The sequence below is a fragment of the Cherax quadricarinatus genome, chromosome 87, assembly GCF_038502225.1.
Source record: "Cherax quadricarinatus isolate ZL_2023a chromosome 87, ASM3850222v1, whole genome shotgun sequence".
NCBI lineage: Eukaryota > Metazoa > Arthropoda > Malacostraca > Decapoda > Parastacidae > Cherax > Cherax quadricarinatus.
In genome coordinates, this window is record NC_091378.1 from 14,230,593 (window position 1) to 14,254,165 (window position 23,573).

The window sequence follows — 23,573 nt, forward strand, 5'->3', positions numbered from 1 at the left end:
GTTCAGGAACCTCAAGCGCTCCCAGTAATTGAGGTGTTTTATCTCCGTTATGCGCGCCGTGAAGGTTCTCTGTACATTTTCTAGGTCAGCAATTTCACCTGCCTTGAAAGGTGCTGTTAGTGTGCAGCAATATTCCAGCCTAGATAGAACAAGTGACCTGAAGAGTGTCATCATGGGCTTGACATCCCTCGTTTTGAAGGTTCTCATTATCCATCCTGTCATTTTTCTAGCAGATGCGATCGATACAATGTTATGGTCCTTGAAGGTGAGATCCTCCGACATGATCACTCCCAGGTCTTTGACGTTGGTGTTTCGCTCTATTTTGTGGCCAGAATTTGTTTTGTACTCTGATGAAGATTTAATTTCCTCGTGTTTACCATATCTGAGCAATTGAAATTTCTCATCGTTGAACTTCATATTGTTTTCTGCAGCCCACTGAAAGATTTGGTTGATATCCGCCTGGAGCCTTGCAGTGTCTGCAATGGAAGACACTGTCATGCAGATTCGGGTGTCATCTGCAAAGGCAGACACGGAAGACACTGGGTTGTGTAACTAATGGGTTTCTAGATGGGTGGTGATCTTGCTTCTTAGGACCCTTTCAAAGATTTTTATGATATGGGATGTTAGTGCTATCGGTCTGTAGTTCTTTGCTGTTGCTTTACTGCCCCCTTTGTGGAGTGGGGCTATGTCTATTGCTTTTAGTAACTGTGGGACGACCCCCGTGTCCATGCTCCCTCTCCATAGGATGGTAAAGGCTCGTGATAGGGGCTTCTTGCAGTTCTTGATGAACACGGAGTTCCATGAGTCTGGCCCTGGGGCAGAGTGCATGAGCATGTCATTTATCGCCTGCTCGAAGTCATTTGGCATCAGGATAACATCAGATAGGCTTGTGTTAACCAAATTCTGTGGCTCTCTCATAAAAAATTCATCTTGATCTTCGACTCTCAGTCTGGTTAGTGGCTTGTTAAAAACTGAGTCATATTGGGACTTGAGTAGCTCACTCATTTCCTTGCTGTCATCTGTGTAGGACCCATCTTGTTTAAGTAAGGGCCCAATACTGGATGTTGTTCTCGACTTTGATTTGGCATAGGAGAAGAAATACTTTGGGTTTCTTTCGATTTCATTTATGGCTTTTAGTTCTTCCCGCGATTCCTGACTCCTATAAGATTCCTTTAGCTTAAGTTCGATGTTTGCTATTTCTCTGACCAGTGTCTCCCTACGCATTTCAGATAGATTGACCTGTTTTAGCCGCTCTGTTATTCTTTTCCGTCGCCTGTAAAAAGAGCGCCTGTCTCTTTCTATTTTACATCTACTCCTCCTTTTTCATAGAGGAGTAAGTCTTGTGCATACATCGAGTGCCACCAAGTTAATCTGTTCTAGGCATAAGTTGGGGTCTGTGTTGCTTAGTATATCTTCCCAGCTTATATCGGTTAGGACTTGGTTTACTTGGTCCCACTTTATGTTTTTGTTATTGAAGATGAATTTGGTGAATGCTCCCTCGTGACTAATCTCATTTTGTCGGTCTGGGGCTCCGCGCATACATGACTGAACCTCAATTATGTTGTGAACTGAGTATATTGTTTTTGATATGGTGACATTTGTTATCAGATCATCATTGTTAGTGAAGATGAGGTCTAGTGTATTCTCCATTCTAGTAGGCTCTATTATTTGCTGGTGTGAGTGTGAGTTTTCATCAGAGCTGCCTCCTGGTGTTATTACTGCAACAATATTATTTGCTATATTCCTCCATTTTAGGTGCCTTAAGTTGAAATGCCCCAGGAGCAAGATGTTGGGTGCAGGAGCTGGAACATTTTCCAGACAGTGGTCAATTTTTAACAGCTGTTCCTGGAATTGCTGGGATGTTGCATCCGGAGGCTTGTAGACTACCACAATGACTAGGTTTTGGTTCTCGACCTTTACTGCTAAAACTTCCACTACATCATTTGAGGCATTAAGCAGTTCTGTGCAAACAAATGACTCTGCAATGTACAGGCCAACCCCCCCCCCCTTTTGCCTGTTCACTCTGTCACATCTGTATAGGTTGTAACCTGGGATCCATATTTCATTGTCCAAGTGATCCTTTATGTGGGTCTCAGTGAAAGCCGCGAACATTAAGATAAGATTTCGTTCGGATTTTTAACCCTGGAGGGTTAGCCACCCAGGATAACCCAAGAAAGTCAGTGCGTCATCGAGGACTGTCTAACTTATTTCCATTGGGGTCCTTAATCTTGTCCCCCAGGATGCGACCCACACCACTCGACTAACACCCAGGTACCTATTTGCTGCTAGGTGAACAGGACAATAGGTGTAAGGAAATGTGTCGGAATTTCCACCCGCCGGGAATCGAACCCGGGCCATCCGCGTGTGAAGCGGGAGCTTTAGCCACCAGACCACCAGGCCTCTGCAAGCAGTCCACGGATGAAAGGTATTTTGTTGTTTGTTGCTGGCTTTAGACCCTGTATATTTGCAAAGAAGAATAGTTTATAACCCTTTATGTTGCATTCAGAAGGCATTTCTAATTTTAGCTCATCTATCTTATTTTTTAGACTCCTACTATTTGCGTAGTAAACCTTAAGGGATCTAGTCACTCGGTGCCCTCTGCTATCTCTCTTTGTTTATTGATCAGCTTGTAGACAGCCTGTACTGTCAGCACAGACAGCCTATGCTGTCTGCCAGCTTAGTTCATATTTCGCGGCATTTAAGTGCTGCCCTCTGTAGGCTTACCCAGGTCGGTGGGATGCTGTGCCCATTCGTCCTCACTTCACGGCCGACTGACTTGAGAAGTACAAGTACTTCTCTCCACGGACTGGCTATCGGTCAATTCCTCACATTGCCTGTTGTGTACTCTCTCCTTTCCAATTAAAGCCAAACTAGTCCTCGGCCGTATCATTGCTACTTCCATCGGCACTAAACCGTTGCTCAACAGCAAGAACAGTGGTGACAGCCGAGCCAACGGCATTGTGAACCTACTCGGGGTGGAGGGGTCGACGCCAGTCAACATCCGTCGTCATCCAACGCACCTGCTGGCCTAAAGAGTTATCTGTTACTCCCAGCGTCTTTACGGGGCCTGAGATAGATCTTCGTCCTAGATTTTCCCCACAAAATCTGGACATAGGCGTCACGGCGTCATCTCCGGCCTTAGCAGTCACTTGTTCACCTGATCGCCCTCTCTACAGCCCTTCAACACTCTCCAGCACCCTTCTCCTGCCTCCTACAGCGTCCCTACGCGCTTCTCATCTACAAGAAGTAGAGGTGAGGTCGTTTTAGTGTGTCTACAACCACTCAGTCTACGTAGCCTCAGCCAGTGCAGTGTTTTTGTTGCCCAGTTATTTTTTTTTTTTCATTGCTGTTACATTCCCAGTCCATCACCAGTTCTTGATTTTCCCCAGTGCATAGTTACAGTAAAACCTCCTCGTGCCAGTTCATAGCTTTACCTAAGTTTTTTTGTTTTGTTTTTTTTAGCACGGTTAGGTAGTGCAGTAAGTGATTTTGTTCTCAGTGTGCTGAAGCCGCAGTCAGTCAGCGCACCCAGACACGCTTGCCAGTGTAAACAAACCACGCACAGCGCTGGCTCACTCGAGCTAGCCACATTTTCTCACTTTGTTCTTCTCCACAGAGTTCTCCGGCCTTACCTGTTCTTCCCAAGTCCATTCTGATAATTTTTCCTACGTCATTGAAGCCCCATAGCAGCGTACAAATGCTACGAGGTGTGTAGTGTTACCAGTGCATCACTGAAAGTTCAGCACCCTGTACCTTCGTCCATCTCCTGCACTCAGTTAAGTAAACAGTGACTTACCTAGCATTACCTAATATTTTGTGACATTATTTTACTGTCCTGCACCAGTACAGTTGTCGCTGAAGCCATACTTTCAGTAAATTGTTCAGTTTTAGTCATCAGTGTACACTTTGTACATTTTGCCACTTACCTACAGCTTCTTAAATTTTGCACATTTATTTTGCACTCCTGCATTTTAAATTCCAGCATATTATTCTGCATCTTGCACTTCAGTTGTCATTGATTTAAATTGTTCAGTGTTAACCATTTACACAATTTACCTTTCATATACAGTTTGCAAGTAATTCCTGTGTGCTGTTATTTTGATAGTTGCACCTGCAAGTTAGCCACAGATTGTTGACAACCCTGCACTGTTTTGTTTGTTAGTGTGTATTTTTTTTAAAATTGTAGTCTTCAAGTTCTTAAGTATTAGTTTGTTTATTCTACCTGCAGTGATACAATCTGTGCCTAGCTCCTGTGTCCCCATTTATTTGCTCTACATATATTCTATATTTTATCTGAATATTCACCAATGTGCATTGCATTTTGCTATTGTATATGCCCAAGTCAGAGTGCATTTTTGGGAACCTGCTTATTTACCTTTAATTACCAAAATTACTTGTGAAGTTCATTAATTTTGATCCAGAGATTGTGTAATTTTTGCTTTTGCCAGTGTACACCCTGCTAACACCAGTGTACACCCTGCTAACACCAGTTAACCATTGCCCTATTATTGAATTTAATAATTTGCATTTTTATTAATTTTTGTGTGCAATATAGCATTTCTTGATACAGTACACTTTTTTTTCTGTGATTTTTGGCACTATTCCATACTCTGATATCTTTGCTGTGTCAACCTCCCTTGGTGCAAGTGAATTACTTTTTTTTTTGCATTCCAAATTGCAACTGCCAGCACCTGCAACCTTTTTCTGCATGTTGAGAAAGCTTGCAGCACAGTTTAGTGTTGTGTAGTACCTGATTTATTTTAAATTTTGTGCAATTTTTGCTACCAGTGTTTACAGTTCAACTCTTTTTCATAAATTTTGTTGCCAGTCTCCTGGTGCAATTATTGAATACCCTTAGCATCATTTTGTGTACTCCCCTGTAGTTCATTTACTTGCATACATCTCTTATTTTGTGTTTCAGAGTGTACCACTATTTTTTTTGTTTCGCTCAAATTATTTCAATCACTAAGCAGTTTACCTAGTACCGTGGTGCTGTGTTCTCTCTGACTCCGTGTTGAGTTGTAGTCAGTGCATACCATTTCTTGCTCTGATCTGTTTACCCTCTTCATGATCTGCTTTGTGTTTGAACAGTTGAAGCCATGACTCAGACACAGTGGCCATAGCATTAGTCCAGTTTCTGCTGACGCTGGCAGTGGTGCCTCAGCCGGCGTGATCACGCGGCAGGAGGGCGAAGCCTCCCTGACAATTGGTCAAATCATGGCTCAAGTCTCAACTACTAGTGGGTCGGCTAATCGTCCATTTCCGACCCTTTTTGACGGTCGTTCGATTAGGTTAGAGCCATGGCTGCAGTCAGTCGAGACGACTGTTAATGCTCAATATGATAGTCCCTCTGAGGCACACTACATTTATGCTGCTGTTGCAGCAATGGATCTCACCCAGGATGATATAGGTGCCTTTGTGCAGCTCAATCGCATTCGTAAGATTCAGTCTTGGGTTGCTCTTAAGGAGGAATTAAGGCGCTATTTTTCGCATAGTCGCCATTACCTTGAGATCTTGACCAGTGTCTTGGTCGAATGTCAGTACAGGCACGAAAGCCCCCTGGCTTGCATTTGCCGGTTTGAGCAAGCCGCCAAAGATTTTGGTGATGCCATACGTTCCACTAAGTGGGTGACTGGTGACGACAGTATCAAGGTTAAAGACATCGTCCCCATGCTAGCTGTAGGCATCATGCGGAGGGATGCCCTCCCTAGTCTCCAGCGCGCCATTGATGCGCTAGGGCTTGGTCCTGAGCACGCAGTCCTGGATGCATACGATGCCATTGATGCAATCAAGCCACCTGCCGAGAAAGGCAAGGTTTGTCGCTTTGCAGACGATCCTATACCCGACCTTCCAGTATCGTCCACAGTGATGCTGCAGGCGCACCAGGAGGTCACTTTTGCCACAGCTGTCAGACAGCCGGCCCTCAAAGTTTCCAACCCCAGTTCTACTTACAGCCGGCCGAGTAAAAATAGTGACTCAAGTAACAACAGTCGGTCCCAAACAAAGAAGCCGTCACCGACTTCCTGGACCAAGGCAAAATGTCACCAGCACACACCACCTCCAGCACCACCTGCTAAGTGCACGGTGACTTGCTTCAGTTGTGGCAAACGCGGGCATTACCAATCCGAATGTTACAAACCTAAGTCCCCGCAAGGTAACCGTCACCGTCCCCATGCTCAGTATCAAGGTAACCGTCACCGTCCTCAGGCTCAGTATCGAGAGGGAGTTTGCATGTATCACAACACTTCCAGTCATACCTCTAATGAGTGCTACAAGCTGCGAAGTATTCTATCAGCACAGTGGAGCAAGCATTCGTCGCACAATGCACGTGCTAGCAGAAGCCCTTCCACTAGTTCGGGGGAAGAGGTGTGGCCAAGAAATAAGCGAAAGACATAGTAACCCTGTCGGAGTCGCTGTATTCCGTCCCTGTCCACAATGCGTTCGCCGCCCTGGGCAGTGATACGCTTGCCGATAGTGAGGAAACAGTGCCCTGACATTATTGTCGAGACTCTTACCATATCCTCCAGGTTGAGCCTCGCCAACAAGCGTCAAGCCTCAAGCAGCTGTGACTCCAGGGATTTCGTCGGCCTGTCATGCCTTCACGTTCGGTATGACAACCTGTGTGGACTGTTCGTTGAGTCCACTGTCCACCGTAAGCCTGCCCAGCTTTTCCTAGATACACGTTCAGTGGTTAACATCGTCCGTTCCACTCTCTTCCGAGACATTGGCCTTCATGCAGCCGTGTTGACAGAGCCGTCTGTCATTCAGACCTTGAGAGGAGTCTCAGGTAGTCCGCTGATGGTTCGTGGTCGTACAAAGTTAGAATTTGCAGTCCAGGGTCACAAGCTGTCCGCAAAATTCTTAGTCATAGATGATATTGTTTTCCCTGGTGACCTGCTTATAGGGTTTAAAACCACGGCAGACCTTAGGATCCGCTTAGCTCCAGCTGAGTGGAAAGCAGATTTCAATGGAGTGGATGTGCCCTTCTGGGGTGTATGCTTAGGATCCACTATGTGCTACTATGTCTCAAGAGTATGCACAGTGTCTGGAATCGTTGGAAACCGATGGTTTCCATAGCACATTCTCTGCGGGGTCGGTCTCTTGTCCTGATCGACCTCGTAGTAGAGCTCGTTGCCTGTCACCTCCTGGCCATCAGCACTTAGTTACCAGTGAAACCCAGTCTGGGGATGCCCAGTCTAACCTTCACTCTAACTCTGGCGCTGTTGTAGAGAACAGCAGTTGTCAAGCTGCAGTATCCCTGTTGGCAGGCGACTGTCTGACTCGTGTCATGGCATCAGCAAGCAGAGTTACTGCTTGTACAGAGTATGACGTCACTTTGTCAGCTAACTCGCTCACTCCTGTTATGGTGTATGTGAGCAGAGCTTTTGAAGGAGACCATGTGCTGGTTGACAACGACACGTGCTGAGTCAAGGGCCTTTCCCTTGAACTGTCCCTGCACACAGTGCAATGTGGTAAGTTGCAAGTCCTTGTTTTCAACATGCACAGTCGAGAATTTCCCCTACGGAAGAATACCTTACTTGTCGACATTGTCAGATTCCCTCTCCCTGTGAGAGTGGAGGGTGAAGTCCCAGCTGACCTCCTCGTAAGTGCAGTTCTCCCAGGCGAGTCTGCTGCTGACTACCGACACCTGGCCAGTGCAGATGATGATCTAGCTATGACAGATTATCCTGAAGAGGTCCCAAAACTTCTCCAGGTTCTCAATCGTGCACGTTCTGCAGTCACGCTAGATGGTGAGTCAATCGGTTTGACCCCACTGATCTATCACCGTATTCCACTTGACAAAGGTACTAAACCCATTTATGTATGTACCTGCGTATCGCCTGCCACATGCGCAAAGAGTCTTCGCTGAAGAACTTATTACAAGGATGCTCCGTGATGGAGTTAGGAGTCCACTTCCCCGTGGAACGCTCCTCTCATTCTGGTTCCCAAGAAAGACGGAACCTGGTGCCCTGTTATCGATTACAGGAAACTGAATGCATGTACAATCCCAGACCACTTTCCGTTGCCAGTTCTGAACAACCTGTTGCAGAACATCGGTGACAATAAGGTCTTTTCAACTCTTAATCATCTTAAGTGTTTTTGTTAGATCCCCCCCGATGATGAGAGCAAAGAGCTGACAGCTTTCTCTACGCCAACCGGTCATTACCAGTTCAGGAGGATGCCCTTCGGCTTGCATGGAAGCCCAATCACGTTTAGTCATTTGATGACAATTTTCCGTACCCTCCTAGGCGGCACGCTCGTGGTTAACCTAGATGATCTCAGTCATGTCGCAAGATGTCCCGACACATCTAGAGAAACTAGACAGGGTATTGGACAAGCTAGCTCAGGCAAACCTTAGGGTAAAGCTCTCCAGATGTCATTTTCTCCGGAAGGAAATAAAATTTCTGGGTCACGTAGTGACTCAGAATGGCATTAAGACGGACGAGTCTAAAATCTCGGCCGTGCAGAAATTCCCCAGACCCATGACTGCGGATGCAGTCCGGTCCTTCATAGGCCTGGCGGGTTTCTACTGCACCTTTATCGCAGGTTTCTCCTCCATGCTTACTCAAGAAGGATGCCCCTTTTGAGTGGACTTGTGATAAAGAACGAGCTTTTGTCACTCTCAAAAGTTAACATCAGCCCCAGCCCTTAGATTCCCTGATTTCACCAAGGCATTTACCTTGACTGATGCCAGCAAAGTTGGCATTGGTGCAGTCTTGTCACAGGAATCTAATGGTAAGCAACAGCCTATTGCCTATGCTAGCTGTGTCCTTGCTAAAGTGGAAGTCAATTACTCAGTGACAGAGCTAGAAGCTTTAGCCTTTGTATGGGCCTTGAGTCATTTTTGGGATATCATCTACCATTATCCTATCAAGATCTATGCAGATCCTCTACCCTTATGGGCCCTTTTTGCTAATAAGAACCTCTCGGGGAAAGCATGCTTGATGGTCGCTCACGTTCAATGACTACAACCCTGAAATTTGCTATGTCACAGGTAAGCAAAATGTTGTAGCTGATGCCCTGTCGAGGTATATAGCATTCGTGAGTGTCGACAACTCGTTCTCTGTTGAGGATCTTGAGAGAGCCCAATGGCAGGACCCTGTGTGGTCTCCAGTCCTTCGTTTCCTGACCAAGGAGGACGTTGACTTACAGGATTTGGGGGTCAATCAAGGAGTACTGTGCCATGTTGCTCAGCTGGTGGACCCCGGCAGAACCATATACCAATTGGTTATACCAGAGTCCACGATACCAGCTACTCTTAGGTTGATCCACGATGTCCCAGGTGTAGCACACCCCGGTAAGGACCGCAGTATCAAACAGGCACAAATTAAATATTTCTGGCCTAAGATGGCAGTGGACATTGCCAGCATGTACACCAGTGTGTTGTTTGCCTACAGCACAGGGGTACCGTTACAGGTCCTAACCCCATTCTAAAGTATCCTATTACAAAGGAGCCCTGGGAGAGAACTTCTGCCGACCTGTTGATGACCTTCTCGACCTCGGAGAAGGGAAACAAGCACTTGCTTGTAATGGTAGATAACTTGACGCGGTCCAATGAATTAATACCCATTCCTGATAAAACTGCCGAGACTGTTGCTAATGCTTTCTGTGAGCATGTCGTTCTCCATCATACCTGCCCACGTGTCCTTCTGTCAGACAATGGGTCTGTGTTCATAAATGCCATAATGCAGGATCTTTGTTCCAGATTTAATATTCACCAAGCGCCAGTAGCTCCACGCCACTCTGCGAGTAATGGTCTTGCTGAACGTACAAAGCGCTAAGTCCTTGAGGTGTTCAGGGTAACCGTTAACCCAAGTTGTACTACATGGGATGAGGCTATCCCAGATGTTCAGTGTACATTAAACTCTTCCCTCAACAGCTTGATCGGCGAGACACCTCATTTCGCTTTGTATGGCTATGACAAGCGCTTGCCATATGAAATTCTGTTTGCTCCGCCTCGACCTACTTACGATACTGATAACCCCAGTGTAGTAAAGTTGCAGACCACGCAGCTTGTTTTTCAGCGGGTACGAGAGAACCTTATGAAAGCTACTGATAGGTTCACGTCTGAACGCAGTGCCCACGCCAAGGAAAGCAAAGTGGAACCAGGCTGCAAAGTTATGTTGCTCAACCCAGGGCAGACCCCAGGTATGCACAAACTTGTCCCAAAATTCGTGGATCCTTACCGTGTCCTCAGACAGCTCCGTGGCAATAAGTTCGAGGTGAGGGATATTGCTACTGGAACTATCAAAGAAGCCCACCTTGACCACATGAAGTATGTGGACCATGTGCAGGCCAAAGCAGAGCTGGAGTCGCGTGCATTGCAATGCCACAATCAGACCAATGCTAGGGACAACCCGTCTACTTCTACTACTACTGTTACTGAAGATGGCCCAGTAAGTCTCCATACTTATGGTCTGCGACCCAGGACAACAGTACATTTCTGTGACATTGATGTACGTACTGACTTGTCTGACTCTTACGCTAGTTATGGTAATTGTCTGCTTGCAGAAATGGGTATAAACGCGCACACATTGTACAGCTAGTTGATAATGGAGTCAGGGTGGACAACATCATGTAAATATGTAAATAATTTTAGAAGGGTACCCAGAGTATAATGAATTCCATGGACATAGTATTATTGTAGGTATGTGCACCCAGTGTCTCTTTTAAAGCCTGTATTACGGTCAGGGCAGTGCTGCCCTTCGAGTCATGTCACACCTTAGGAAATGCTACTGTCAGTCATTGTTTGCAGATGTGAGGGTGCAACAGCGTTCGTAGATGAGTAGTCAAGCCTGATGTTCAGCCCTGCAGACAACCTGTATATAGAAGATTTTAGTTCCAGTGCTGATGTCTCCGAACTCTCTCGTCAATGAAGCTGCGTGGGCAAGCCAGTTTTGTCTACCCCAGGATGGGAGTTTTTTTTTTTTTTTTTTTTTTTTGCCTGTTGCATTTTATGTCCATTTTTTATTTACAAGTGAGTGAAAGCCAGTCCCTCTCTGGGGTAGGTAGTGTAAGTAATTCCTTTGCACCTACGGGCCCACCAGTGTCCCGACACGAGGTGCATGGCCGAGCAAATGTAGACAGTCTGTACTGTCAGCAGACAGCCTATGCTGTCTGCCAGCTTAGTTCATATTTCGCAGCATTTAAGTGCTGCCCTCTGTAGGCTTACCCAGGTCGGTGGGATGCTGGGCCCATTCGTCCTCACTTCACGGCCAACCGACTTGAGAGGTACAAGTGCCCCCCTCCACGGACTGGCTATCGGTCATTCCCTCACATTGCCCGTTGTGTACTCCTTTCCAATTAAAGCCAAACTAGTCCATGGCCGTATCATTGCTACCTACGCTACCTCCATCAGCACTAAACCATTGCTCAACAGCATGAACAGTAATAACAAGTTGCTTTGGCTTTATAAGCAACTTTATTTTGAATATTGTCTTTAAGCATATTCCTGGGTCATCCTGGTAATCTGCTGTTTTCAACCCTAGTACTGCAGCCTGAGCGTTTCCCACAAACACCCATACCTATATAATTGCAACACAAAAGACCTAGAGCTATCATTCAACTCCCCCCGTGATTGTTTTGCATTGATATTTACGTTTACCTGGAGTTTACCTGGAGAGAGTTCCGGGGGTCAACGCCCCCGCGGCCCGGTCTGTGACCAGGCCTCCTGGTGGATCAGAGCCTGATCAACCAGGCTGTTGCTGCTGGCTGCACGCAAACCAACGTACGAGCCACAGCCCGGCTGATCAGGAACTGACTTTAGGTGCTTGTCCAGTGCCAGCTTGAAGACTGCCAGGGGTCTGTTGGTAATCCCCATTATGTGTGCTGGGAGGCAGTTGAACAGTGTCGGGCCCCTGACACTTATTGTATGGTCTCTTAACGTGCTAGTGACACCCCTGCTTTTCATTGGGGGGATGGTGCATCGTCTGCCAAGTCTTTTGCTTTCGTAGTGAGTGATTTTCGTGTGCAAGTTCGGTACTAGTCCCTCTAGGATTTTCCAGGTGTATATAATCATGTATCTCTCCCTCCTGCATTCCAGGGAATACAGGTTTAGGAAACTCAAGCGCTCCCAATAATTGAGGTGTTTTATCTCCGTTATGCGCGCCGTGAAAGTTCTCTGTACATTTTCTAGGTCGGCAATTTCACCTGCCTTGAAAGGTGCTGTTAGTGTGCAGCAATATTCCAGCCTAGATAGAACAAGTGACCTGAAGAGTGTCATCATGGGCTTGGCCTCCCTAGTTTTGAAGGTTCTCATTATCCATCCTGTCATTTTTCTAGCAGATGCGATTGATACAATGTTATGGTCCTTGAAGGTGAGATCCTCCGACATGATCACTCCCAGGTCTTTGACGTTGGTGTTTCGCTCTATTTTGTGGCCAGAATTTGTTTTGTACTCTGATGAAGATTTAATTTCCTCATGTTTACCATATCTGAGTAATTGAAATTTCTCATCGTTGAACTTCATATTGTTTTCTGCAGCCCACTGAAAGATTTGGTTGATGTCCGCCTGGAGCCTTGCAGTGTCTGCAATGGAAGACACTGTCATGCAGATTCGGGTGTCATCTGCAAAGGAAGACACGGGGCTGTGGCTGACATCCTTGTCTATGTCGGATATGAGGATGAGGAACAAGATGGGAGCGAGTACTGTGCCTTGTGGAACAGAGCTTTTCACCGTAGCTGCCTCGGACTTTACTCTGTTGACGACTACTCTGTGTTCTGTTAGTGAGGAAATTATAGATCCATCGACCGACTTTTCCTGTTATTCCTTTAGCACGCATTTTGTGCGCTATTACGCCATGGTCACACTTGTCGAAGGCTTTTGCAAAGTCTGTATATATTACATCTGCATTCTTTTTGTCTTCTAGTGCATTTAGGACCTTGTCGTAGTGATCCAATAGTTGAGACAGACAGGAGCGACCTGTTCTAAACCCATGTTGCCCTGGGTTGTGTAACTGATGGGTTTCTAGATAGGTGGTGATCTTGCTTCTTAGGACCCTTTCAAAGATTTTTATGATATGGGATGTTAGTGCTATTGGTCTGTAGTTCTTTGCTGTTGCTTTACTGCCCCCTTTGTGGAGTGGGGCTATGTCTGTTGTTTTTAGTAACTGTGGGACGACCCCCGTGTCCATGCTCTCTCTCCATAGGATGGAAAAGGCTCGTTCTTGCAGTTCTTGATGAACACAGAGTTCCATGAGTCTGGCCCTGGGGCAGAATGCATGGGCATGTCATTTATCGCCTGTTCGAAGTCATTTGGCATCAGGATAACATCGGATAGGCTTGTGTTAATCAAATTTTGTCTCTCATAAAAAATTCATTTTGATCTTCGACTCTCAGTCTGGTTAGCGGCTTGCTAAAAACTGAGTCATATTGGGACTTGAGTAGCTCACTCATTTCCTTGCTGTCATCTGTGTAGGACCCATCTTGTTTAAGTAGGGGCCCAATACTGGACGTTTTTCTCGATTTTGATTTGGCATAGGAGAAGAAATACTTTGGGTTTCTTTCGATTTCATTTATGGCTTTTAGTTCTTCCCGCGATTCCTGACTCCTAAAGGATTCTTTTAGCTTAAGTTCGATGCTTGCTATTTCTCTGACCAGTGTCTCCCTACGCATTTCAGATATATTGACCTCTTTTAGCCGCTCTGTTATTCTTTTCCGTCGCCTGTAAAGGGAGCGCCTGTCTTTTTCTATTTTACATCTACTCCTCCTTTTTCTTAGAGGAATAAGCCTTGTGCATACATCGAGTGCCACCGAGTTAATCTGTTCTAGGCATAAGTTGGGGTCTGTGTTGCTTAGTATATCTTCCCAGCTTATATCGGTTAGGACTTGGTTTACTTGGTCCCACTTTGTTTTTGTTATTGAAGTTGAATTTGGTGAATGCTCCCTCGTGACTAATCTCATTATGTCGGTCTGGGGCTCCGCGCATACATGACTGAACCTCAATTATGTTGTGATCTGAGTATATTGTTTTTGATATGGTGACATTTCTTATCAGATCATCATTGTTAGGGAAGATGAGGTCTAGTGTATTCTCCAGTCTAGTAGGCTCTATTATTTGCTGGTTTAAATTGAATTTTGTGCAGAGATTTAAAAGCTCGCGTGAGTGTGAGTTTTCATCAGAGCTGCCTCCTGGTGTTATTACTGCAACAATATTATTTGCTATATTCCTCCATTTTAGATGCCTTAAGTTTAAATCCCCCAGGAGCAAGATGTTGGGTGCAGGAGCTGGAAGTTTTTCCAGACAGTGGTCAATTTTTAACAGCTGTTCCTGGAATTGCTGGGACGTTGCATGCGGAGGCTTGTAGACTACCACAATGACTAGGTTTTGGTTCTCGACCTTTACTGCTAAAACTTCCACTACATCATTTGAGGCATTTAGCAGTTCTGTGCAAACAAGTGACTCTGCAATGCACAGGCCAACCCCCCCCTTTTGCCTGTTCACTCTGTCACATCTGTATAGGTTGTAACCTGGGATCCATATTTCGTTGTCCAAGTGATCCTTTATGTGGGTCTCAGTGAAAGCCACGAACATTGCCTTTGCCTCTGCAAGCAGTCCACAGATGAAAGGTATTTTGTTGTTTGATGCTGGCCTTAGACCCTGTATATTTGCCAAGAAGAATGTTATCGGACTGGTGGTATTGTTGGTACTGGGGGGGGATTTTTTTTCCGGCATTAGTATCTGTATCTGTTGGTTTGGAGTGGAGGCCATCGACTGTGGTTCCACTCCAGGAATGACTGGATTTGGTGTACGATTTCTGCCATTTCCTGCCAGTTTTTTTTCCTTCCTGGCACTTAAAAACCTCTCCCTCTTGAGTGGCTGTGGCTACCCAGGTTTTCCCATGGCCTGGATGTTTTGTATCTTTTTGTCCCCTTTAGATGGTATGCCTGGCAATTTAAGTTATAGCACAGTCTTTCCTGTACTGAAGAGGTACACAGTTCAGGGTGAAAAAGCTTACAGGAAGGGAGTTTGCATTATCCTGTTGTCATATGGGCATGGCATTTTCTAGGGTGGTCATAGTTGCACGTCCCATCTGTTTTTCCAGATTTCCCATGCCAGCAGATACCAAGTGCATAGTATGTGCACAGGCTTGGTTTCCGTTTGCCTTGAGTTTCTGTGACTGTATTCCCTGTTGGTGCATGTTTCCCTGTCTTTCTTCTATCCTCCCTAGCACCAACAATGGAGCTCCCACCAGTTGTTTTTGGTAATATATCCTCACTATTGCTAGTGGAGTCCTCTTGTTTGCTATTTCCTGCGGTATTTCTAGTTTGCAATATTGGTTTTATCTTATCTTTGACTACACTTGTTTCCCTACTATGGCTCCTGTCCCCTATGAGGTCATTTATATGTATTCCTTCCTGCGTATAATTCTTGACTACCTGGACAAAATCTCCAGCTTCACCATTACTGTCTCCCAGGACAGCACCTCCAGCTTCACCATTACTGTCTCCCAGGACAGCACCTCCAGCTTCACCATTACTGTCTCCCAGGACAGCACTATCAGCCCCACATTTACTGACTACCAGGACATCATCTCCAGCCTTACAGTTTCTGACTACATGGCCAGTATCAAGGGCAGTACCATTCAGCCCAGACTTTTTATGTTCCCATCTGTTGTAGAAAGCTTCCAGGTTTTCTATGAAAGCAGCTTTGATGTTGACCTCTTTTAATACCCTTGTGATTTTAGTCCACAGATTTATCTCATTTGGGCATACCCAAAAACACTTCCCTGTTTTAATACTGCTTGTAGCTAGTTCTTGGATATCTGTACAAGGGGCGTGACACCAGTTTCCACAAAAATGGCAATTTATGCATGTGGAAGCCTGTTTGTTTGACTGACCACAGACTACACACAGCTTCATAATGATTTGAATGGTTGATTTACTGCAATTCTACTAGCAACCTCTTGAATATTCTGTTAATAACCTCCTTAAATGAAGCTCTAGCTATTTGTATTTCTGTTTCTAACTTTTTGTATATTGGACAGCTTACCGTGCACGTTCCTGGTATATATTTAATGTTTGTGTTTATAAGGGCGCCTACAACCCCATCCGTTTACAGTCTGCTTTATTGTCCAACGAAACCGTTTGAATCCAGTCAAGGGTACGTAATTTAATATAGTAAATATTTCGGTTCATTCTATGTGAAGTGTAATCTTGTCATTTTGCTAAGTTAATTTTTCTTGTTTAGTGATTTAATATTAAAAATTCTCCATATAAAACACATAGTGAGAGTCTTCGGTATATAAGACAAATGTTCTAGTGTAAAATATTCGTATTTCAACTGTACCAAGAATAAGTGATGCTCTTGACAGGAATGTTTGCTTGTTGAAGGCAGTGAAGAACGTTCTGTAATACGTCAAGTTGACGTTCAGTCAACACTGTGATTATTGCAGTAATGTTCCAGCATGAACAGTGTATTTGACAGTCTGGTTGACTCGTGTAGCTCTTCCCCCACCCAATGCACACATGCACGCACGCGCTTGCATGCATGCATTTATGCATACACACACACAGCCAGGAGATGAGTCTCGACCCCTGCAACCACAATTAGGCGAGTACACACACACACACACACACACACACACACACACACACACACACACACACACACACACACACACACACACACACACACACACACACACACACACACACACACACACACACACACACACACACACACACACACATGGAGAAGATTATCAGGAGGAGAGTGGTGGTGTGGTAAAATTTATCTCACCAAATTATGGTTAAGTAAACTTGTAGAACAAATAGCTTTGTTGCTGTCTCTGCCCACTCGCAGCCTCCGACGATTGTCACCTTTGATGTGAAACAGATGTTCTATGACCACGTGGCTGTCGGGAACAAGTGCTGAGATTCCAGAAATTAAAAATTTTTCAGTTCCCGATGAATTCAAATCGACTAATATTACTGTCTTGAGGGACATGGTCATCAAACAGATAGACAAACTGAAGCAAAATAAGTCCCTGGGGCCCGACAAGTTGTTTTCCAGGGTACTTAAGGAATGGCCTAAGGGCCGATGTAAAGCACAGGATCTTTAGTGACTTTTTAAAGAAACATGGTATACAGATCATATTTTTACAAGAGCATAATTTTAAGTACGGAAGGGATCTGTTGATAGATGAGTACAAGGTTTATGCTGGATATACAGTGGACCCCCGGTATTCGATATTAATCCATTCCTGAGAGCTCATCGAATACCGATAATATCGAAAACCGAATCGATTTTCCTCATAAGAAATAATGAAAATCAAATTAATCCGTGCAAGACACCCAAAAGTATGAAAAAAAAAATTACTACATGAAATATTAAGTTTAATACAATAAAATAATTACAATAACAATAAAATAATTGACACTTACCTTTAATGAAGATCTGGTGGTGATTGTTGGGATGGAAGGAGGGGAGAGGTGTTAGTGTTTAGAAGGGGAATCCCCTTCCATTAGGACTTGAGGTAGCAAGTCCTTTTCCAGGGTTACTTCCCTTTTAATGCCACTAGAACCAGCTTGAGAGTCACTGGACCTCTGTCGCACAACAAATCTGTCCATGGAGCTCTGTACCTCCCGTTCCTTTACAATTTGTCTAAAATGGGCCACAACATTGTCATTGTAATAGCTGTGTTAGGGTGATTTTCATCCATAAAGGTTTGCACTTCAACCCACTGTGCACACATTTCCTTAATTTTTGAAGTAGGCACAATGGATTCCACAACTGGCATAGGCTTCTCAGGGTTAGCCCCAAACCCTTCAAAATCTTTCTTAATTTCCATACTAATTCTCACCCTTTTTACCACAGGGTTGGCACTAGAAGCTTTCTTGGGGCCCATGGTGACTTATTTTGCACAAACAAGCACCAAACAGTGATAATATGGATAATATGGAATGTACCGAATGTATCCTTAGATGCGCGCGCACTGGCTGGCTTGTAAACACTGGCACACACGGGGCAGTTCAGGCCACACGTGGACAGGTCTCGTACGAATCGTATCGAATACCGGGTTTTTAATCGAATACTGAGGAAATTTTTTTGCGATATACTGCATTGAATACCGGATTTATCGAATACCGATGCCATCGAATACCGGGGGTCCACTGTACTGGGAAGCTTAAGGGAGGTGCTGCGGTATTAATAGCTGAGGCCAGTCCTCTTCAATTGTTGCACTGGGAAGAAGGGGAAGATGGGAGAGTAGTGAGGGTGGATGGGACATGGGGTGGGGTACGAGTGTGTTTTGTGAGCGTGTACATACTGGCGGACAGCAATAAGTGTGTTAAAGAGGATTTTGTTCGGACACACTAATTTATCATATGAGGGGATTACCAGTTTATACATTATTTGGAGGGGATTGGAGTAGTGTGATACATAGGAAGGATGTGGAGCCGCGGGGAGCTGGGTGTGTGTTGGGAGTCCTATGGGATGTATTAGGGGGAGTCGGATTAGTGGATGTAGTTAGCGGGGAGGGGTGGGTGGTGGAGCATACTTAGGTGAAGAATGGTTATGCGGCACGCTTGGACCGCATTTATGCATCTCCTGGGATAAAAGTTAATATGGAAACTAAATGTTGTATTTTTGGATCATAGAGGGGTGGTTGTGGACGTGGGATGGGGAGAGTTGCTGAAACGTTTTATGAGTTATTAGAAACTAAATGTGAGCTTGTTAGAGGATATGGAGGGTGGAGTTAGTTTTGCGGAATGGTGGAAAAATGAATGGAATAAAGGAAAGATGGGAGATGATATTACTGTGGTTGGAGCAATGTGCTAAACCGGGGATCCGTAGTTTTTATAAAAGGAAAGGAAGGGAGGTCAGACAATGGAAATATGGATTACAGAGGTATTTGGAGGGGCAGTTAAAACAGTGTTATGAAGGTTGTCGTGGAGTATATCCGGTTTCAGAGATCGAGGGTATAAAGACGCAATTGCTGGAGATGCAGAATGCACGGTTTGATGGTGAAAGATTAAGGGGTGGGTTGGAAGATGTTTTATGGGGTGATAAGCCATCAGCTTGCGTTCTGCGGTGATTAAAGATCCGGCAAAATATAATGAATATGTTAAAATTAGAGGTACATCAGGACGTGGGTGGATACATGGTGGGTCAGTGGTTAGTAACGACTGAAGGCATGAGTGGTGTTGCGGATGAATGGCTCGAGATATATATGAGAGGAGGTAATAGGAAGATGGGGGACTTGCATATTATGGAGGAAGGGATATCACGTATCCTGGAACCAGAAGACAAGGTGGAGATAGAGGGGCCATTAAGTGAAGATGAGGTTTTGAAGGCGTTACAGGGGATGAGTGTAAGGAAGACGCCAGGGATTGATGGCATTCCAAATGATTTTTATTTAAGTAACTGGGAGGTTTTGAAGGAATGCTTTGTGCATTTGTTAAATGAAATGAAGGTAAAGGGATGCATGGGTATGACGCAATGAATGGGGGTTTGTCATGATTCCAAAGGGAAAAGTGCAGAACAGCATCCTGGATTATAGAGGTTTATCTTTAATGTGCGGAGATTACAAATTGTTTGCAAGGGTTTTTAAGTAATAGGTTACGTAGTTCTAGGTAGTAGGTTGGTAGACAGCAACCGCCCAGGGAGGTACTACCGTCCTGCCAAGTGAGTGTAAAACGTAAGCCTGTAATTGTTTTACACGATGGTAGGATTGCTGGTGTTTTTTCTGTCTCATAAACATGCAAGGTTTCAGGTACGTCTTGCTACTTCTGCTTACATTTAGGTCACACTACACATACATGTACAAGCATATGTATACACACCCCTCTGGGTTTTCTTCTATTTTCTTACTAGCTCTTGTTCTTGTTTATTTCCTCTTATCTCCATGGGGAAGTGGAACAGAATTCTTCCTCCGTAAGCTATGCGTGTTGTAAGAGGCGACTAAAATGCCAGGAGCAAGGGGCTAGTAACCCCTTCTCCTGTATATATTACTAAATATGAAAGGAGAAACTTTTGTTTTTCCTTTTGGGCCACCCTGCCTCGGTGGGATACGGCCGGTGTGTTGAAAGAAAGAAGAAAGGTTACGTAGTGTTATTGGGAGAGTTATAGATAAGGGACAAATGGGTGTGCCGGGGCGGTCAATGATTAGTGGACACTGGAGGATTAAGGACTTCATAGATGATTGTAGAACGAGTGGAGGGGGTGTACTTGCTTTGGATTGGAAGGCTGCTTATGACTGTGTAGAGCGAGAGACGTTATGGATGATAATGAGGCGTATGGGTTTAGGTGAGGAAATTGTCCAATGGGCAGAAACATTATACAAAGGCACAGTACTACAGGTGCAAATCAATGGACGTATGGGAAAGGTAGTTAGTATGGGTAGGGGACTGAGACAGGGATGCCCCATGTCTCAGATCCTATTCGCATGTCTACAAGATCCTTTATATAGGATGATTAATGTTGGGGTAGATGAAGGTAGGGGTACAGCAGCGGGGTGCTCATGGTATAATTGGGTATGTTGACGATACGACGGTTTTAGTTGTGGGAGAGGAGGGATTAAGGAATGTAGGTAGAATCGTTGAGATATTTAGTGGGGCAACAGGTATGAGTCTTAATGGAGTTAAGTCTAAATTGGTTCATGGGTGGGAGGGAACTTGGGACAAAAGTATGGTTGGCAGGTAGTAGATCAAATTAAAGCATGTGGAGTATTTTACAGAAGGGCAGGGCAAGAAGTTAGAGGCCAACTCCGTAAAGGTAGTGCAAGGAGTATTAAGGAGATTGGGGGGAATACGGACGAGTGGGCTGACGATCCATCAGAGGGTCATAGTTATAAATACAATCATTTACCCTAAATTGTGGCATGTGGCAGCGGTTTATCTGTTGAAGAATGTGAGGTTGGTCCAAAAGAAGGTAATGCGTTTTATTTGGGGATATGCTTATCATTGGCTTAAGCAGACAGTCATGACAACATCATTGGGGAAGGGAGGATTAGGATTAATTCCACTGTGTAGTAGGCTGAAAAGTATGTATGTGAAACATAGTTATATACAGTTGAGTGGGGATTGGGGTGTAAGGGTGAGTGAGGTTATGGATGATGTGTGGCAGTGGTGGGGGGTAGGGAATTTGAGGATCATAAGAAAGAAGGTACACTGCAGCAGGCCTACTGGCCCATGCGAGGCAGGTCCAAGTCTCCCTCCAGTTTAGCTAATGACCCAACCTAGTCAGGTCAAGTCATGTTCACTTAAGGAAGGAGTACAACATCAGACCTATAAGCACAAGCTAGTCAGGTCCAACTTGCACCCACCTGTGTATTTATCTAACCAATTTTTAAAGCTACACAATGTTTTAGCTTCTATGATGGTACTCTGGAGTTTGTTCCACTCATCCACTACAGTGCTTTCCTGTATCCATCCTGAATTTTAATTTTTCCAACTTAAAACCAATGGTGCTAGTCCTATTTTGGCTAGATAATTTTTGCATGCTGATTACATTCCCTTTATTTATTCCTGTTTTCCATTTATGCACCTCAATCATATGATTCCCTAATTTTATGCCTTTCTAGAAAGTGTAGATTCAGGGCTCTGTCTATCCTCAGGAAAGATTTCCGATATACGAGATCAACTTTGTCATCTTGTATTTTTCCAGTGCATTTATATCCGTTCTGTAATCTGTACAGGAGAAGGGGTTACTAGCCCCTTGCTAAATTGCCGGGAGCAAGGGGCTACTAACCCAATCTCCTGTATTGATTACTAAATTATAAAAGAAAGTCAAAATATATACATAAATACACCAAGTACATCACTTGAGCAGTAAAATAAATTGTCATTACCATTGTCTACAAAACAAACCTTCATAGAATGATTTGTGGAGAATATATTAGCTTCCAGGTGAAAATAATAAAAGTCTGTGATCAAACATTCATTCAAGAAGCCAGAATTATTTCATTTTTGAGGAAATACTAAACCTGTAAAGGTCATACAGTCCCTAGGAAATGGGAGTCATTCTGCTTTGATATAAATACAAAAAAAAATAATGTAACTCACAAATACAGTTTAACTCATGATTATATTCAAGAGAGAGTGCTAAATTAGTATAGGTCATACAGCCTCTGGAAAATGAGGGGTTGGAGGGTATTCATATTTGATCCATGGAAGGTGAGGTATAACTCATATTACCAGCATTTTTCTCAAGAATGAACTCTAATGTGTTGCATTAGAGTTGATCTAAGTGAAAAGTCTTTTAGACATTCAGAACACTGATATGGTTTTTCTTGTGTATGAACTCTCATGTGTTGTATTAGATGACATCTCTGTGGAAAGTCTTTTAGACATTCAGAACACTAACATGGTTTTTCTTGAGAATGAACTCTCATGTGTCGTATTATAGATAATCTATATGAAAAATCTTTTAGACATTCAGAACAGTGATATGTTTGTTTCCTTGAAGGAACTCTAATGTCGTGCATCTTACTGTTCGTCATAAGTCATTTAAGTCCTTAACACCTTCACTATTGTGACTCCCAAAATTAAAAGTGTTGAGTGCCAGAAATTTTCAAATGATAAAGAATGTTTTTTCTCAAGTTATGACACGCCAAATACAACATCTGATGGAAAACTAAGAGAATTATTCAGGCACAACTATATGCATCAACAATTTGGTCTCTTTTACATCCTATTTTAGGATATTTCAATAATTAAGTTGATCTAGTTCTTAGCCAACACACCTACTGTTCTATCAGTTATGCACAGGAAACCAACCATTCAATTATTTTAAGGTAATCTGACTAAGTTTACAAATTCAAAAAATTCTAATTTGAAAACACATTTCAGAATAAAGAGAGGGTAACTTTCCCAAGCAGTTGGATCTGTTAAACAGAAATTATTGGAGAAACCAGAAGTGACAACCCTGCAGTCCCAAAGTCTGGAGATGACCAAGAACATGAAGCCTCCATGTAGTCTCTGACACTGTCTTCAGGTTGAAACACTGTCTCTGAAACACAAATATTAGAATAGTGATGGTTATGTTATGTTAGTCAGGTGACTTTTACTACCAGGTAAGGAGAGAGTAATAATGAGAATGAAGTAGAGGTGGTGGATTGTATTATGATAATAGTTGAGTATAGATTAGTGATGATGCTGAATGAACATTAACAATACAGTAGGAGAACAGACTAATGATTTTATTATCACACTGGCCGATTCCCACCAAGGCAGGGTGGCCCGAAAAAGAAAAACTTTCACCATCATTCACTCCATCACTGTCTTGCCAGAAGGGTGCTTTACACTACAGTTTTTAAACTGCAACATTAACACCCCTCCTTCAGAGTGCAGGCACTGTACTTCCCATCTCCAGGACTCAAGTCCGGCCTGCCGGTTTCCCTGAACCCCTTCATAAATGTTACTTTGCTCACACTCCAACAGCACGTCAAGTATTAAAAACCATTTGTCTCCATTCACTCCTATCAAACATGCTCACACACGCCTGCTGGAAGTCCAAGCCCCTCGCACACAAAACCTCCTTTACCCCCTCCCTCCAACCTTTCCTAGGCCGACCCCTACCCCGCCTTCCTTCCACTACAGACTGATACACTCTTGAAGTCATTCTGTTTCGC

General features: G+C 44.2%; 2 protein-coding genes across 6 annotated transcripts in view; one reads left to right on the forward strand and one right to left on the reverse strand.

Moving 5' to 3' along the window:
* The window catches only part of LOC128703819 (uncharacterized), a 186,633-nt gene that overhangs the window by 74,595 nt on the left and 88,465 nt on the right, over positions 1-23,573 (reverse strand). The gene's annotated exons all lie outside the window — the stretch shown is intronic.
* Positions 2,727-11,321, forward strand: LOC128703817 (uncharacterized). The gene is made up of 2 exons (XM_053798661.2): positions 2,727-3,252; positions 3,617-11,321. Exon 2 carries the CDS (start codon positions 5,218-5,220, stop codon positions 6,394-6,396), a length of 1,179 nt encoding a protein of 392 aa, XP_053654636.2. The 5' UTR covers positions 2,727-3,252; positions 3,617-5,217; the 3' UTR covers positions 6,397-11,321.

Excerpts from the sequence above, each read along its gene's own strand:
- LOC128703817 (XM_053798661.2), top strand. The coding sequence starts at position 5,218 with ATGGCTCAAGTCTCAACTACTAGTGGGTCGGCTAATCGTCCATTTCCG.